The sequence below is a fragment of the Patella vulgata genome, chromosome 8 (assembly GCF_932274485.2).
Source record: "Patella vulgata chromosome 8, xgPatVulg1.2, whole genome shotgun sequence".
Classification (NCBI taxonomy): domain Eukaryota; kingdom Metazoa; phylum Mollusca; class Gastropoda; family Patellidae; genus Patella; species Patella vulgata.
In genome coordinates, this window is record NC_065886.2 from 53,936,130 (window position 1) to 53,954,695 (window position 18,566).

General features: G+C 36.0%; 2 protein-coding genes across 2 annotated transcripts; both read right to left on the minus strand.

Annotated features, from left to right (window-relative positions):
- Positions 1–4,232: 4,232 nt before the first annotated feature.
- On the minus strand, positions 4,233–6,410 carry LOC126829954 (cell division cycle protein 20 homolog). Its single transcript, XM_050560155.2, has one exon. The coding sequence runs from the start codon at positions 6,309–6,311 to the stop codon at positions 4,734–4,736; it is 1,578 nt and encodes a 525-aa protein (XP_050416112.1). The 5' UTR covers positions 6,312–6,410; the 3' UTR covers positions 4,233–4,733.
- Positions 6,411–7,392: 982 nt separating this feature from the next.
- Positions 7,393–18,455, minus strand: LOC126829966 (peroxisomal biogenesis factor 19). Its single transcript, XM_050560167.2, has 8 exons — positions 18,295–18,455; positions 16,309–16,388; positions 15,430–15,586; positions 14,537–14,622; positions 13,058–13,231; positions 12,202–12,378; positions 9,567–9,611; positions 7,393–8,347 (listed from the first exon to the last, which is right to left on the minus strand). The coding sequence occupies exons 1-8, from the start codon at positions 18,416–18,418 to the stop codon at positions 8,273–8,275; spliced, it is 918 nt and encodes a 305-aa protein (XP_050416124.1). The 5' UTR covers positions 18,419–18,455; the 3' UTR covers positions 7,393–8,272.
- Positions 18,456–18,566: the final 111 nt, after the last annotated feature.

Sequence of the window (18,566 nt, forward strand, 5' to 3'; positions counted from 1 at the left end):
ATAATGGTTCATTTTTGTTTCAGTAATTCGCTTGCGCGTAGGGTTCTTTAGCAGTGGGAGGAAACCGGAGGACCCGGAGAAAACCCACGAAGTTGGACAGGCGACCCAACTCCTTGACACGTACAACCAGGGAATCGAGACCACGCCAGCTGACTCAATGACAGACGTTATGACACAACGCGCGCGCTAACCATTCGGCCATCCACCCCCCTATAATAAACACAAGAGCCATGCAACATCCAAGTTAACATACATTAGACAAGAGCTAAATCTGCCTATCGCACGTCTTTCTTGAGGCCTGAAATGTTATCTACATAATTAATTAAACATTAATTAACTTATCCAGACCAGAATCAACTCTCGATGCCATTGCTAGTCTGTGATGTTTATTGGATTAGGTTTCGATTTGCTGTTCGACTTCCATTCATGATTTAATCATGAAATGGATGATCGAAACTAAGTTTTTTTATCGTACCGACTTAATGATGATCGAGGCTAAGCCGAAAATTCAATCGCTAATTGAGTGGATCAATTTGGCAGAAATTTTCAGCAAATTCCCTTTACATTATGTAGTTTTTAACTATTATAGTAAGAACTGCCACTCCTTAAGATACAGTTGTTTTTCGTTTAGAACAGACTACCTGGGGCGTATAAAGATAGCGGCGTTAAAAATCATTAGAAAATATTATAAACTTCCAATGGTCCTGATCGATTTTAATTATTTTTTAACTTAATATTTATTTATTTATGACAAATATTTATTTTATATACGGTCTCAAAAGCAGAAAATCGATGTTTTTGTACGTTGTGTGCTACTTTTTCAGAACTTTACAAAATTGATATTAAGTGCACCAGTTCCGTAACAAACAATATATTGTTCATGTTTAAAGCACCAACATGCCAGAGTCGAACAGCTAACTGCAGAAAATCGTGGAAATCGTTCAAATTGGAACAAATACTCCCTGGGAACTATTCTTTTGAAAAAGCTCATTAGCCATTGGAAAATCCAAGATGGCGACCATTTTCAAGATGGCCGCCTTTCAGACACCGAAATCACTCGGCAAACCTCGGCAGATTCCGGTATCATACATCTAGCCTCGGCTGTATGATGGTAAGTGATATGTACATACGCCTATACAATTGCGATGCGGCGCCGGTTTACTTATTCGGAAAACTTGCCGCTTTTAGAAAGAACTTCTTACAATTGCCTTGTTCGAAGAGTGTGTAGAATTTTCAGTGCAAACTTGTCCTTGTCTAAAGAAAATTGGATAAACTTTAGACAAAAACAGCTTCAGACTTTGAAATCTTTGTATGATAAAACATTCTTCAAAGGCGTCGTCATGGGCAACGCCGTTGGTAATCATGCAGGGAACTTGAAAGTAGTTTCAATGGCGGACCTCGTCACACAGCCGAGGCTAGATGTAAGGTAATAAATCTGCTGAGGTTTGCCGAGTGACACCGAAATATCATTTTTTTGCGATAGAGTCACACCAAATTCTCTATTTTATTGACCTTTAAAACATATTTTAAGTTTTTATCTTAATCGAAAAAAAATGGGTGGCTCTAGAAATGTCCACAAACTTTATATAATTCACATTTTGCGTAAAAGATAACCATCTTGGAAATTCAAGTGGCTAACGGGATTTTGCTAATAAATGACCCTAAACGAAGAACACCCATGCAAATTTTAGTCTGTGTGTCGAGATTTGGAGAGGGAGGGAGAGAAATGGGGTTTAACGTCCACTCGACACAAACTAGGTCATTTCGGGACTAACACATGGTTCAATTTTATTTCAATAATTCGCTTCCGCGTAGGGGTCTTTATCAGTGGGAGGAAACCGGAGGACCCGGAGAGAACCCACGAGGTTGGACAGGCGACCCTACTTCTTGTCACGTACAACCAGAGAGTCGAAACCAGGCCAGTTGACTAAATGACAAATGAAATGAAATGAAATGAAATGGAGTTTAACGTCTTACCCACTTAGCCACGTGATCCCCGACTCAATGACAAACCGTAGGATACAGCGCGCACGTGCTAACCATTCGGCCATCCAACCCTCCATCCAGATTTGGAGTATTTTTACAATTAGCTGCCCAATTAAAGTCCCCCGCCAGTTGACTCAATGACAAACCGTAGGATACAGCGCGCACGTGCTAACCATTCGGCCATCCAACCCTCCATCCAGATTTGGAGTATTTTTACAATTAGCTGCCCAATTAAAGTCCCCTGCCGACGCGAACAAATTTTACAATGCATGGGTTTATAAGCACATGCGTCTGTAATTACGTGGCAAATCTCTTTAAAGTAAAGCTATTATCTTTCAAGTCTTATTATGTTCATGTTCCAATCAAATTCAGCGGCAAATAACTCGTCTGAGACAGAGTCGCTGAAAAATGTCATGATAATTTAATTCAAATGTGACGTTGGGTGGTGTAATTAAGTTGGCCTTAACAGATCCAGCCTTTAATTGTGTGTTTTAATTTGGGTTAATAACATAGCTATTCAAGGTCATTCCAATAGTATATCTATTCCTCTTCACTTCCACTCACTACTTAAACCGTTAATGGTACTAACTTAAAAATCGATCATTTATAACTTCAAGCGTAAAGAATCGATTTCTGTGAGTTATGGGCTATTTATTCAAAACTTTACAAAGCTAATATTAAGTGCACCAGTTCCGTAACAAATAGTATATTATCCACGTTTAAAGCCCAAACATGCCACACGAAAGTTAAAAAAAAAAAAAAAAACTTTATTAACAAATATTGGGCCAAGTCAAACAATTCTTACATCAGCTATTTTTTTTATTTTTTTTTTATAAACAATATTTTATTCACAGAAATGGTCTCAGTTGATTTTACACCCACAACCTTTATGCGTCTTACACAAATCGGGGACACGGGGGCTCAGTGAATGAGGCGCGGGGTAATTAACCAGGCCACTGATCATGAAGGAATACGTTAAAATAATAAGATGTCTACTCGACACAAACCAGGTCATTTCGGGACTAACATAATATGCTTCAATTTTATTTCAATCATTAGCTTGCGCGTAGGGGTGCAATTGAAACCACGCCGCGCGCTGACCATTCGGCCATCTATTCCCCCTGGCCCAGATGACCTTGAGGAACTGATGTGTCAAGGGAGACAATTCATGCGTGTATATATGACTATTCTATTGCAAAAGGGCTTTAGACATTGGGAACACTGAGAAGACGGATAACACACATGCCTCTGTACTTGACCATCAATAGAAGACGGATAACACGCATGCACCTGTACTTGACCATCAATAGAAGACTTAATTGATATAAAATTCAGAAAGTGAATGTCTTCAGATTAAACAAATCTTTATCAACATTATTTTATGTTTTACACATAATTCAATGTTTTCATCAATTACAATTCATATTTATTAAGTTTATCAAATTACGATTTTTAGCTTTCTATTTCCTATTCTTGAATAAAAATAAAATTCCCTCAAGTAATATTATAATTATGGAAAAACTATATCACTGTCTAGACTGTGTTTTATAAATATTTTATTCCATGAAAAATGATACACATATGAAAACACCACATATTTAAAACAGTACAGAACAAAGGCTTTAGTGCACATGAAAATTACCCAAATACAATTTAGATTGCTTATTACATCAGTGGTATCTTAGCCTCATTAAACAAAGATATCACTCTACATGAAAATTATAGTATTCTATTTTTATCACAATTTAAATAAAATGATATAAATGAGGACATATTTATGTCATTGTTCAAATACAAACTAACATTTCATTATTTCGGATTTCATTATGGTGGGGATTTCCTGTGTTCTGGTTTAGATGTCTTAGTCAACACAAACATGTACACAACCCTAAAAACAGACATTCACACATTCTTTACAATATTATTATACATTATGTACAGAACATACATCAATCTAAATTTATTAATCTTTAAACTTTCATTCATTCAAGCATTTACATAAATAACATCAATTAATAGAGAGCTAACTTATATTCATTCAAGCATCTGCATGAATATCATCGATTAATAGAGAGCTAGCTATATTCATTCAAGCTTTTACAAGAATATCATCAATGGAGAGCTAACTTATGTTCATTCAAGCATTTACATGAATATCATGAATTAATAGAGAGCTAGCTTATAATAATTCAAGCATTTACATGAATAACAAATTAATGAAGAGTTAGCTTATAGAGAGCTAGCTTATATTCATTAAAACATTCACATGAATATCATGAATTCATAGAGAGGCAAGAGTTAAACAACAAAGCCTTTATAAACTAATGAAAGTACACCTAATTGATTTATTAATTCCAAAATTTATCAATCAAAACTGGTAAAATATATATAAACATAATCAGTAATCGAGTTAACTTTATTGAGGATATGATCACACAAGAATAATAGTGAAAAACAGAAAAGGACATAGAATATTTTGGACTCATTTATAAAAAGATATTTACAATTGGAAATAGCACATGGTATATGAAAGAAAGATTAACAAAGAGAGGGAGAGATATATATATATATATATATAACAAAACTTGAAGACTATTAAGAAAATATCAATATCTCTCACGAATCTACCATTAAAGATTCCACTAAAGTAGTTTTCTCTTTTATTAGATAAGCTTTAATGACCGAAACACATTTATACACAGGTTAATACTGAAGCTAGTCTCCTCAAGTATAAGTCCTTCATTTTCTCATCGGATTTTCTTTAATATGCTCAGAGTGGACGTTTCACCAGAGGTTTTTGCAGGAGCTTTCGCTTGCTTTATGTTTTCAAAACATTTCCATAATCTAATTGTCTCATCTGCACCTGCACTGGCCACTGTTGTACCATCTGGAGACAATGCCATATAGAGAATTCTTGCTGAATGACCCATTAAATCTGCGACCTTTGACATGGAAGGGTATTTCCATAAGCTCAGTTGATTTTGTGAATAGCCATGTCCAGAAATGAGTTCTCGGTGTTCCTTAGACCATAGAATGGAACACACCTGTGAATGGGTGTTGACTGCATTAAGACACGTACCTGTGCTCATATTCCAGAATCTGATGTAACGATCAGCTAATCCACCACCACTTGCTAACAAAGATGGTTGCCAAGAACACCAGGATATGGCTTTGACAGAAGACTGATGTTCACTAAGTGAATACAAGGGTTTGATGTCATGTCCGAGTGTCGCATTCCAAATATATAGCATATTGTCATTCGCCCCACTGGCAAGGTATCTTTTATCGGGTGACCACTTCAAACCGCAAACTTCCTGGGTATGACTAGACAGGGTTCCCACGTGATGTTCTGCAACACGAACATCGTGGTGGTGTATTGCGCCACAACGCGAACCGCTCGACAGAATGAAGGTGTTCCAATCTAACGCGCCTACTCTCGCTGCATGACCAGACATTGTTCTGATGTGTTTTTCGGTGCCAATGTCAAAAAGCATCACACTTCCAGAGCTAGTGCCCAGGGCTACATAATCCCCCTTTTCAATACAACGAATGCTCGAAAAATAGTCATCCGCATACGGTAACTCGCATAGCTGAGAAATACTGCCTTCAGTGGCGTTCCATAGATACACCGCATTACCCAGCGCAACCAACAGTAGATTTCTGTGGGACCAATCGAGCAAATTTAAATAATAATCATCTCTTAGATCTGGCGCATCCAAGATACGTTCTGGCACTTTAGGCACTTGTCGTGTAGGATTAACTTTTGGACCAGAACATTTAACAGAGCTGTACAAAACTTTCAGATTGTTAGAAATACCTTCGGCTTGGGGTGGGGCTTTGCCTTTATATGAAAGGATTTTAGCTTTGTTTGGATCTACCCCATTTGTTAGAGCACTGTTCAAAAGTTGTTGATAAACATCACTTTCGTCGTCCTCCTCGTTTACAACTGTGCTTTCCTTCTTGCGTGTCAATGCATAATGACCCATTTCAAAATTTGTTGTTGATCGATTCGGGATGAACCTATCCCCATAACTTTTCATTGGAGTTTTACGCGGAGTTTTTGTTAATGCAGCTGATTTTGGTGTTTTACATGGCGTAAATGTGTGACATGACAATTTAGCACTCAATGGAGTTGCTGGGGTTTTAGCAGATCTTGGCTTTGATGGGGATAAAACGCAAGAAATATCGCCGGAAGCCGATGGCATCGTCAGTCGTAAATCGGCTTCTTTTGCTTTCCTCTGCCATCTCATCAATGGAGCTTTCTGCAATGGCCCATCCAGTCTTGTTAATTCGTTAACTGTTTTCTCAAAATTAAAATGAGACATTTCATCCACATAGATGACAAGAACTTCTGAAGAAATACGAAGAATAAAAGTCTAATTCAATGAATGTGAACTTCAAAACATCTACCGCCTCCTCTCTTTTCTTACCCAATAAAGAAAACGGAAGAGGATATCACGTGACTACAAAGTGCACAATCGCTAGACATCGGAATGCAATTTAAGGCCAACCTCATTATGAGACCTGACGGAGCATCTTTTGTTTTATTTAGTTGAACAAAGCTCAACCATTTAACTTTGTAACATGAAATTTCAATTTGATATAACGTGAAATTGAACTTAGTTCCAGGATAGAGTTTTGTACGTCTGTTTTACAATTTAATCCGAATATTGTCGTCGCCCCAGTCCGCCTGCATGTTCCATGTTGTCAATTTAATTATCCTGTCTTTGAAATTTAAATCTGATGTTAAAAAGGTTTTTGTTTTTTTTATTATTAAAGGATCAATGAAAATGATTTATCACAGGACTGTAAAAACCGGGTGCTAAACGTCGGCGGGGGGCTAATGGCACAATTATAGTGGGTTCTTTTTCAAACTTTCTGGCATATTCCACCACCCCCCTCCTCAAATAATTTGTGAATAAGTGTTCATTAGTTGACAGGCGTTTTTGTCTAATCACTATACAATTTACCAGAAACCCAAAAGTTGCACAGACCTTAGTTTTCCGTTCCATTCCGATGACTGGGTGCTGATCATGACCCTAGCCATACTGTAAATGATATCTATATTTTGGCACGCCGTAAGTCATACCTCAGTTGCCCATGTCATCAAATACTTGTTATCACTTTAACAACATGGATTATATAAAGATATTAAGGCCTATATATAAGTTGTTTTGGGGTCACAGATTTTCCAATGTTTACTTCTTGCTATTGTTTTGCTCATCAATTATATTTCAAGTTTAGTACCTTGTCATCAAAACCAGATATTTTGAGGTGGTGAATCAAAACCATGCCAGTTGACTCAATGACAGACCTTATGATACAGCACGCACGTGCTAACTATTTGGCCATCCAAACCATTTGGGCATTTGGCAAATGAAAAGATGATATAAAAGATAAATAAAATGGTTCTACTATTGAAAGTTTTAATCAATGTTTTAAGCAATCACAATTAGTAATAATAATTATAAAATAAATTCTGAAAATTATAAATACAAAATTATTCCTTTATATGTATAACTAATTGTTTAAATGCCATAATTTACAATCAAATTAATACATAATTTAACAAGAATCTTGCAAACATTAAAACATGCTAGCTATATTAACCATATGCACACATTCAGTCAACACTAACACTCACACATCTCTAAAATCAATTATAAAAAAAACTCAATATTATAATGCTTCACAGAACTTGAAATTATTATTGGTTTCATTATTTTGGAGAGAGAAATGGGTATAACATCCACTAGGTCATTTCGGGACTAACATATTGTTCAGTTTTCATTTCAATTAGGACCCAGAAAAAACCCACGAGGTTGGTCACGTACAGCCAGGGAATTGAAACCACGCCAGTAGACTCGATAGCAGATCTTATGATACAACTCGCCCATGCTAAACATTCGGCCATCCAACTCCTCAAGCGAAAAAAAGGTACATGTATATTAATGGTTTATCAATAATTCTGGAATTTTGTTTGATATATTTTAGTTAATGCATGGAATAGTTAAAGATGTGTACTATTACCATAGTATCAATAGCCTGTTATATGATCTGCCATCTTTAATAAGTTATAAATGCATACACAAATAAAGTCAAAAACATTTTAATTTTATTTTAAAAGATTTCAAGCTATTTAGAAAACATGTAACTAATAGCAACCGAAAGTGAACTATCACAGATCATAGATTTGTTGATAATGGTTATTACCATTACAAAGTCTAAGATCTGATGAAACCAGGAATTCAGACAAGTATTGGAACGTACATCATAACATGTATTTTCACATGATTGAACATGAAGAAGCCATTCCAGGGAGTTTCGGTAATCCATTCTCATCAAATTCTAAACCTGGTGCCTGAAATAAAATATAAAATACTCTTTACAAATGATCAAATTGTTAATCACAGCTTAACCAGAACAGAAATGTTCATTATGAAACTTAGTTAAGACCGTGATGTAATGAAACTATTTACCAATTCTATTAGAATCAAAGTGTCTGTGGTATGATTTAGATTCTTCGACAAGGAGTTGGTTTTCTCCAGGTCCTCCCACTGCTAAAGACCCCTACACGTAATAAAATAAAATTAAACCATATATTAGTCCCAAAATGACCTAGTTTGTGTCGAGTGGACGGTAAACCCCTTTTCTCCCTCTCCATTAAGTCGAAGCAGAAAATGCTCATAACCAAAGTCAGTCAAGATATTCACCTAATGAACATCTACACCAATTTTTAACATTCAGAAGCAGGGGTTATTGTGTCAAAAAATGTGTATCCATATCGTTATCATTTCTTCCATAATCACATGCTAAAGACCCCTATGCGCAAGCGAATTATTGAAATAAAATTGATCCATATGTTGATCCCAAAATGACCTAGTTTGTGTCGAATGAATGTTACCCCCCCCCCCCCACTGTAACACACATAGGAAAACTTTATCCTGGAATTAGCCTGCACCATAAAAATTATGGAATAATAATAGAGAGAAAGAGAGAAATGGGGTTTAACATCCACTCGACACAAACTAGGTCATTTCGTGACTAACATATGGTTTAATTTTATTTCAATAATTCGCTTGCGCGTAGGGGTCTTTAGCAGTCGGAGGAAACCGGAGGACCCGGAGAAAACCCACGAGGTTGGACAGGCGACCCTACTCCTTGTCACGTACAACCGGGGATTCGAAACCACGCCAGTCGACTCAATGACAGACTTTATGATACAGCGCGCGCACGCTAACCATTCAGCCATCCAACCCCCCCCCCCCCCCCGTGATGTAATGAAACTATTTACCAATTCTATTAGAATCAAAGTGTCTGTGGTTAACTTTTCAATAATTCGCTTGCGCGTAGGGGTCTTTAGCAGTGGATGGAAACCGGAGGACCCGGAGAAACCCCACGAGGTTGGACAGGCAACCCTACTCCTTGCAACGTACAACTGGGGAATTGAAACTACGCCAGTTGACTCAATGACAGGCCTTATGATACAGCACGCACGTGCTAACCATTCGACCATCCAACCCCGCAGGAATAATAATAATATGTTTTATACAAGATCATATTTATAAAGGAAAACTTACCATATCCCCAACTATATCTTTAGGAGGCTGGCCTAATTCCTGCATCTGTAAAAGTATTGTATATAAATTAATTTTCAGATTTAAGATGTTTCTTTGTTCAGTTCAACCAATGTCTACAAGAGCCAGACATGTTTTATAAATATCTTATAAAGATAACAAGAACAAAGTATTGAATGAAACAAAGGAATGAATATAAAACAATCTTGTCTCTCCTAAGTTATTAGTTTTATATTGTAAAACACAATAATCTGTCTCAAACAACAAACACACATTTCTTTTGGGGTTTTTCTTTTCAAAAAGCTTTTATTTAAAAGAAAATTTTGAAAGTGAAAGGTAAAATTGATTTTTAAGATTTTTTCAATATTTTTGTTTATATTTATAGTAGTAGATAAAACTATGACTGTACAACTTTACAAGGTTTTGATGACAGAGGCAATAACCCTGTAAAACTTTACAAGGTTCTGATAACAGGGGCAATAACCCTGTAAAACTTTACAAGGTTTTGATGACAGGGGCAATAACCCTGTAAAACTTTACATGGTTCTGATGACAGGGGCAATAACCCTGTAAAACTTTACAAGGTTCTGATGACAGGGGCAATAACCCTGTAAAACTTTACAAGGTTTTGATGAACCCTGTAAAACTTTACAAGGTTTTGATGACAGGGGCAATAACCCTGTAAAACTTTACAAGGTTTTGATGACTAGGACAATAACCCTGTAAAACTTTACAAGGTTCTGATGACAGGGGCAATAACCCTGTAAAAATTTACAAGGTTCTGATGACAGGAGCAATAACCCTGTAAAACTTTACAAGGTTTTGATGACAGGGGCAATAACCCTGTAAAACTTTACAAGGTTTTGATGACAGGGGCAATAACCCTGTAAAACTTTACAATGTTTTGATGACAGGGGCAATCACCCAGTAAAACTTTACAAGGTTCTGATGACAGGGGCAATAACCCTGTAAAAATTTACAAGGTTTTGATGACAGGGGCAATAACCCTGTAAAAATTTACAAGGTTTTGATGACAGGGGCAATAACCCTGTAAAACTTTACAAGGTTCTGATGACAGGGGCAATAACCCTGTAAAACTTTACAAGGTTTTGATGACAGGGGCAATAACCCTGTAAAACTTTACAAGGTTTTGATGACAGGGGCAATAACCCTGTAAAACTTTACATGGTTCTGATGACAGGGGCAATAACCCTGTAAAACTTTACAAGGTTCTGATGACAGGGGCAATAACCCTGTAAAACTTTACAAGGTTTTGATGACTGGGGCAATAACCCTGCAAAACTTTTAGGAATAACTCTTATTCCTCTTAATAGGTGTAATAACTCCATAATAATTTTACACATAAATCTGAATTTCTCCTTATAGCAATGTAGCCTAACCTCTTGTCAATGGTGCAGGACGGAGGGCCTGACAAGAACGGCTGTCTAGTTGTTTGGATGGGACGAAAAACTGAGGACCCATGTAGGCTATACATTGGCGTGCACGTGAAAGATCTGCTGGCAGTTGGAATTCGATATCAGAGTAGGCTATATTGCTGCTGCCCGGGCAAAATTTTCCTCATAGCATGTGGAGTATTTTCGTCTTCATTAGCCCAGTTGGAGCAGAACAGTAGGATGTTAAACCCCATTTCATTTCACTTATAGCCAAACCATGGACCTTAAGTGATCTTGCTACTGACATTTCTCACGTTTTTTTCGCGTGAAGTCTCATGTGGCATACATTGAACGGTATTGCTTCTCGTAACTAGTCCATGTATTATACGATCCATGGCCTAACTGTTCAATCCCAAAAGGTTGAAAAAACTATGAAGGATGTCTTAAATGTTTTGATCTTAATACACATGGTTAAGTTTCGATAGGGTTGCTTTTAGGACTTCTCAGAAATCTCAAATACTCTGAGCGATGAACGGTGAACATCAACATAAAATGTCAGCTTGTATAAATTTGTAGGTAGTAGAAGAATTAGTTTCACTAGCAGTGTCTCACAAGATTTACGTTTTGGACCAGAATCTGGGCCCTAAGCATAACTCACAAGGCAAGGTGTCTAATAACATATCCTTTATGGACCAGAAACTGGACTCTAAGAATAACTCTCCATGTTCTTCTTTATTTTTGTGGGAGGGGGGAGGGGAACCCTCTTCAAAAAAAGCCTAAGGCTCACCAATTCAAGTACGATCGAAATGAAACTTGGCATACATGTTCCTTGGACAAATGCATTTCGATTGACCAGCTTTTATTTTTGATATGTCGCAATTCCAGGAGGGCAACAAAAACATCATTTTCGGTTCCTGGTCATACTTGTTTTGTAACAAATATACTTTTCCTGATGATTGGAACAAATTTTAAAGGATAGAAACTGTAGTCACATCAGTCAATATTAATTTTACGACATGCCGTGAACAAGTATAATAGTCTTTGCCAATTCACGGGTGAAGAATGCAGTGTTTTAATACAAGAATGAAGTGTGACATAAGTTTATTTATTTCATTGACTAAAATCTTTAATTACATGTCTCGATAAATATCATAGATAGCCATGTTTACAGACCATGGTTATACCAAACTGCCCTAACCCTAACCCTGTAACCCTGTCATCTTAAGAAATCAACAAATACACACCTGTTGCATGATGGTCATCAAGTTTTCAAATCGTTCCCGCTTGACATCATCAGAATCTGTTTCTTGTTCGGTTTCATAATGGCTACAAATTTCTACCATTAATGTATGCTGTTTATTAAATCTGTTCCGATCTTCTTCCTCTATTTTATCTTTATTTTCATCTAACCATTTCGGATACTAAAATAAAACCACATGCTCAATTCTAAAACTTTGAACTTTTGGAAAGAATGGCATGGCCATATTGTTCTTGTCAGAGAAAGACTAAGAAATTTCAAAATTTGTTTATGTGTGTTATCTTTTTGGACACTGTGTCATTTTCTAGTACTTCATTTAAATCCAAGTGTCCTGGAATCCATAAGGTTATAAATACATAATATATTTCAAAGACCTAACGTGCAGTAAAGTGGTGGACACATTAGCTGAATCAATTGGCGCCAAATTTTATTTGGCCTAATGGGTGGACATGCTAGGTGAATCCCACGCTGTGATGCACCAGTCAATTGCATCACGTCACATGATTAAACATGGCGACGACCATGTCTTCAAACAATCATGTGACTTGGGTGAATGCTTCGGCGAATATAATTTGGCTGAATGTATCAAACATGTTTGATTTGGGTGAATCATTCGGCCGAATGACAGTGGACAAACTAGGCGAATTTCGACGCCGATTGATTCGGCTGAATCATTCCGATAGTGTGTCCACCACTTTACACAGAACCACTCGACTCGGTACTAAAAATAAAACAAAATTAAGAATAATACTCTTAAAATAAATCCAGATAATAAAACAGGTTTTCTCGGTCCTACCTTTTAAAATAAATCAAGATAATAAATTAGGTTTTCTCAATTTTACCTTTGAAGAAATTTCTTTTAATGACGGATATAAAACTTCTTTAGATAATAACATCTGCATCATTCCCTGCATCATGGGAAAATAATCTGGACCTTCTTGTCCATCACTAGCACCCATTGCACCAACACCCATATTAGCAAACGCTTGATTTAAATCCTCCTCCGACATTTCTTCCTAAAATAAATTAAACAAACTCCTGACATCAATAGCAACTTGGTGTGAACAAGAAGCGCAAGCTGGTTTCAGAAAAGGTTTTAGCATAGTATACCACATTTTTAATCCAAAAATACTTATCTAAGAAAAAATGGTAGATTTTACTGCTTTATATGTAGACTTTAGCCATGGCTTGTATCATACATGTATTTTAAAATATGTGCTTCTAAAAAAACGACATAATGTAATAATATTGCTAGAATTTTTGCTCTTGAAATAAGATGTCTTTATATTTCATTAATTAATATCTTTGGCAAGTTAGTTATTTCAAACATATTCACATATATAGTGTGCACTAAATCAACTTAGTCTGTAATTGACAGTTGACACATAAAAAAGAGTTATTTATGTCACTCATTTACCACCAGGATTTAGCTTAAAGTAACCAATCATATCGTTAATTACACAAGTTCAGGGCCATGATCACACTTGATTGTGTGTGATATTCATATGGTTATAAGAGAAACCGGGGAACTTTGTAAGACAGACTTGCATTAGATTCCAGAGATCGAGGGTACATCTGAGTTCCTAGACAGCCGAGAGGCTGGATAGGGTGGAGAAGTGGTTTTAGCTATATAGTATTGTAATTTTTGCTATGCTTGTATACCTGTATTCAGCTATATATATATATATAAAATATGTAGAAGCAAACTGTCGCATTGTTATTCCTGGTAAGACAGACGTCTTAAGAAACTGTGAGAAGTAAATACACAACGTGAAGCAGAAGTAAAGACAGCTAGAGACAAATTCTAGACGATCACAAGGCTACAGAAATATGTAGTAAGAAAAGATGCATGGGTTCTACGTAGGATGTGGCGACCGGTTTGACAATGTACGCTCTCCACGTCAGACAAAAGACCCATGGTGCTACAATAAACTGTTAAGTATTTAAAGTTATAAACTCTATGTACGAGAATCTCAAATCATGCATCCAATGTAGTAAAGAGACAGGTGGGGTTTAACGTCCACTCGACACAAACTAGGTCATTTCGGGACTAACACATGGTTCAATTTTATTTCAATAATTTGCTTGTGAGTAGGGGTCTCTTATCAGTTTGAGGAAACCGGAGGACCCGGAGAAAACCCATGAGGTTGGACAGCGACCCTACTCCTTGTCACACCTTATGATCCAAGGCGCACGCACTAACCATTCAGCCATTCCACCCCCCACCCCCAAACATTTGTGGGAATATATCTTGAAAGTTATATTTCCTACAAACAATAAATCAAATTGATCGTATGCATTCTCAAAAAGTTAAAACCCACCTGTAAACCTTCTGCATTTTGTGCTAGACCAGACAATGTCTGTGATAATGTGGTGGCAAACTCTTGCTGAGCCTCAGCAGACTCCCCTAAAACAAAATAGATATTATTTTGAGAGAGAGACACAAAGTAGTTCATTTCGGGACTAACATATGGTTCAATTTTATTTCAATAACTTGCTTGCGCGTAGGGGTCTTTAGCAGTGGGAGGAAACCGGCGGACCCGGAGAAAACCCACGAGGTTGAACAGGTGACCCTACTCCTTGTCACGTACAACCGTGAAATCAAAACCACGCTAGTTGACTCAATGACAGACCTATGATACAGCGCGCACATGTTAACCATTTGGCCATCCAACTCCCTGTGTCAAAAGTACTCTGATCAGTTTTTAACATTTGTTCATCATTCACTATAGGCAATTATAATACAGAATTTCGGTAGTTTTTTTTTTTTAAAAATGTAAATATTTATTTCGCATGTTTTACACATTATACCTTTTATTCTGTAAATAATGAGCATAAGTTAAAGTACAAAATAAAAGTATATACCGGTATATAAAAAATACCATGAATCAAAAACCATAACAACTCTAAGGTATATAAAACATTTCAAGAATAAGATTTAAAAGAAACCAAGGAAACATCTATCAACATTGCACAATTAGAATAAAATACAGTATTCAGACTCTGAAATGTTTAAGCATTTAACAATTAAAATGGCTTTTAAAAAGATGGGTCTTTAAATTTTTCTTAAAAACAGGCAAGGAAGGGGAATCTTTAACCTCAGAAGGTAACTTATTCCATAATTTCAAAGCAACAAAGCTAAAAGATCTTTCACCAAACAAGAAGTGTGGTATCCATGTTACACACTATGAAAAAACAACAATTAAATACCAACCGGCTTTACCAGCCACTTCTGATAGTTTTTCTAACTGTTGTACCATACTAGGATCTTGGGACATAAAAGCTTTCATCGCTTCTTCAAACTGAGCAGCCATTTGCTCTGAAAATTCGTCAGCCATTGCCTCTTCTGAAGCTGCAGGACCTGCTCCATCCTAGCAGAAATAAATAAAAGGCACAGAATTAGATATTGTAAACAGTTGCCTAAAATTCTTTTATCTTGTTGGAGGTGTCTTCAATTTGTTCTAGGTGTCCAAATATCAGAAAGAAATATTCAAATTTCACTAAAAAGCTGAATTAAACATACATTATATTATGCAAGAGCTAAATCTGCCTAGACCTGAAATGTTATATAAATTATTAATTAGACATTAATTAACTTATCCAGGCCATAATTAACTCTTGATGCCATCGCTAGCCTGCGATATTTAGCAGATTGGAATACATTTTGTGAAGGATAATTAAACGTAAAAATGAATAATCAAGACTTTGTTTTATTATCATATCGATTTTAATAATGATGATCAAGGCTAGCCTAAAATTCAAAAGCTAATATCTCGGTTCAGAGTGGAGAAATTTGACTGAAATTTCCAGCATATATTCTATGTACGTTATCTATTTTCTAACTATTATCGTAAGAACTGCCTAGTCTTTATCTGATCTCCCATAATTGCCCTTTAAATTCTTTATTTGAAATTCCATTTAGTTAGATATTAAGTTTTGTTTTCACTGTATTTAAAACATCTGTGAGAGGCCCATGTAAATCATTTCATCAATAAGCCAATCAATATATGTCTAGTAATATTTTGAGTAGAGTAAATGTTTTTAATTTCTCCACACCTCAACTTAACATAAAACAAATGTAATGTGTACATACCGATGCTGACCGTGTTGATTGATTGGACTCATCTTTTTTTACTTCTGGTGTTGCCTGTTTGTCAAAATCTTCTAGTGCACCTAAAAATAAAAGATAAGGGGATGATTAAATCAACCCCAAATACTAAATTGTTTTAAAAGTTTAAATGGTTGGTTATATTTACATCACTTTGCTAATCATAATTTGACATTAGATTTACGTCTGAAAATGATGTTCGTTTAAACAGGCATTATGCAAGAGCTAAATCTGCCTATTTCAGGTCTTTCTTTAGGCCTGAAATATTATATAAATTATTAATTAGACATTAATTAACCTATCTAGACCATAATAAACTCTCGATGTAGATTACAATGGTTCAGCCATTTAATGATTTTATTTAGAAATGGAGAAGCGAGGCTGAGCAAGGAATATACAAGTCCCATGGCTATGATAATAAACAATCAATGTAGGTCTATATTCATTTTGCATGATCTATTTTTGAACTTTTATAGTGAGAAAACGGCCAGCTCTTTACCTAAATCTTACATAATGCCTCTTTTATGGAGGCAAGTCGCCAACTCAATATCATCCAGAGTCTTCGAAATTGCAAACAAGATTTATTGGTTGTTATCTTACCATGAAAAAAGGTGGGCTTTTGATATCCAATATTTACATGTAAGACTGGAATAACCAGATGCCAAAGATGCCATTTGCCTAACATAACTAATTAGAAATTACAGTAAAAACAGAAACGATTGAATGTAAATGATGGTAAACTGACTATGGATGTAACAGTTCAAATATTATTAGAACCGTTAATTGGTCATTAAAATCCAACTGCAACCAGTTAACCGATTTATTCACACATTTAATAAAACATTTCTATTAAAATATTTGTTGCACCACAGGAAGACTTGGTGATACATGTTTAAATTTATAATATTATTATTATACAGTTTTTAAGTTAACTGTCAGTACAAATTCTATTTATTCATTCATTCAATCTTGATGTTTTTGCCCCCGATGTTAGAAAAGAAAGTTCATGGTTTCCCCTTGTCAGTGGTGCAGGATAGAGGGTCTGACAAGGACAGCTGTCTAGTCGTTTGGATGGGATGGAAAACCAAGGTCCTGTGTACACATTGCCATGCACGTAAAAGATCCCTTGGCAGTTGGAATTCGATATAAGAGTAGGCCATAGTGCCACTGTCCGGGCAAAATTTCCCCTCATAGCACATTGTATGGCATATGTCCGTCTTCATTAGCCCTGTCGAAGCAGAAAAGTAGGGTGGTTTAAAAACCCTATTTCATTTGACCCACAGCATGGCACGCTCGGGTGATAATATAATAAACAATGTTACTATATTTTAATATTATTTCATCACATCAAACTGTTTTGTTTCCTTCAACTTCAATTTTTTTATTTGCATATTACGTCCATTAAGAACAGTATACAAAACATACACATACATCAATCTTATGCTTGGGAGCAAGTGCTAATAACGTATAGACCTACAAAACTTCGAGAGGGAATCTAAAGACCTTATAGCTTCCTGTGCTACATTACAAATGACAAGTGCTATATGAAGTATTTATGTGGTCTTTAGTGAAAGAAAACTATGTTGTGGCTACCATTCCAGGGTTTGAAGGTCAGGCATGATATGAAAACGAATATCGGTTAGGCAGTAATTTTTTGAATCAGTTCATTTTAAGCAGTGCAATCGAACCGTGACACATTAATTAACCCCAGGTAGCCATTTACATCCTTAAAACGGACCGACCATTTTTATGTAAATTTAACGTCATGATGTTATCTCAATCTGTACCAATAGAGGTCAAGTTTTTTTTTTTTTAAAAATTGGCTTTAGTTGTAGTACAAAGTACAGATCTGTGATGATTAGATTTATTTATTTTAAACATTTCGTCATTTCATGATTTGTCCACCCTGAATGTCACGTTGATCCCAAGTTATAGTGACAAACATTTAATCAAAGATTCATATATACATACTATCAAGTAGTTGGTCTAATTCTGGATCTCCTACATCTTTAACAGATGCGTTATTGGTATTCAAATTGTCTTTCTTTGAACTGGTATCTTCTTTTGAAGCCACATGATCTCCATCGTCTGCCATTGCTGTTATTCTTTGCCGCTTAAAGCATCAACAAATCAAGTCTGGATTATGACGGCAATCTTGTATCACTCACACAGCTTAGATAGAATCGGAAGCGAGATTTGTATAAATCAAAATCATACTTTATTCCAACAAAATGGTATTTATT

Bases quoted from the DNA above. Each gene is read 5' to 3' on its own strand.
- LOC126829954 (XM_050560155.2), bottom strand. From the start codon at position 6,311: ATGTCTCATTTTAATTTTGAGAAAACAGTTAACGAATTAACAAGACTG.
- LOC126829966 (XM_050560167.2), bottom strand. From the start codon at position 18,418: ATGGCAGACGATGGAGATCATGTGGCTTCAAAAGAAGATACCAGTTCA. The intron at 13,232-14,536 runs GTGGGTTTTAAC...AATTTATTTTAG, and splicing joins AAAATGCAGAAGGTTTACAG to GAAGAAATGTCGGAGGAGGA. The intron at 8,348-9,566 runs GTAAGTTTTCCT...ATTTTATTTCAG, and splicing joins AAGATATAGTTGGGGATATG to GCACCAGGTTTAGAATTTGA.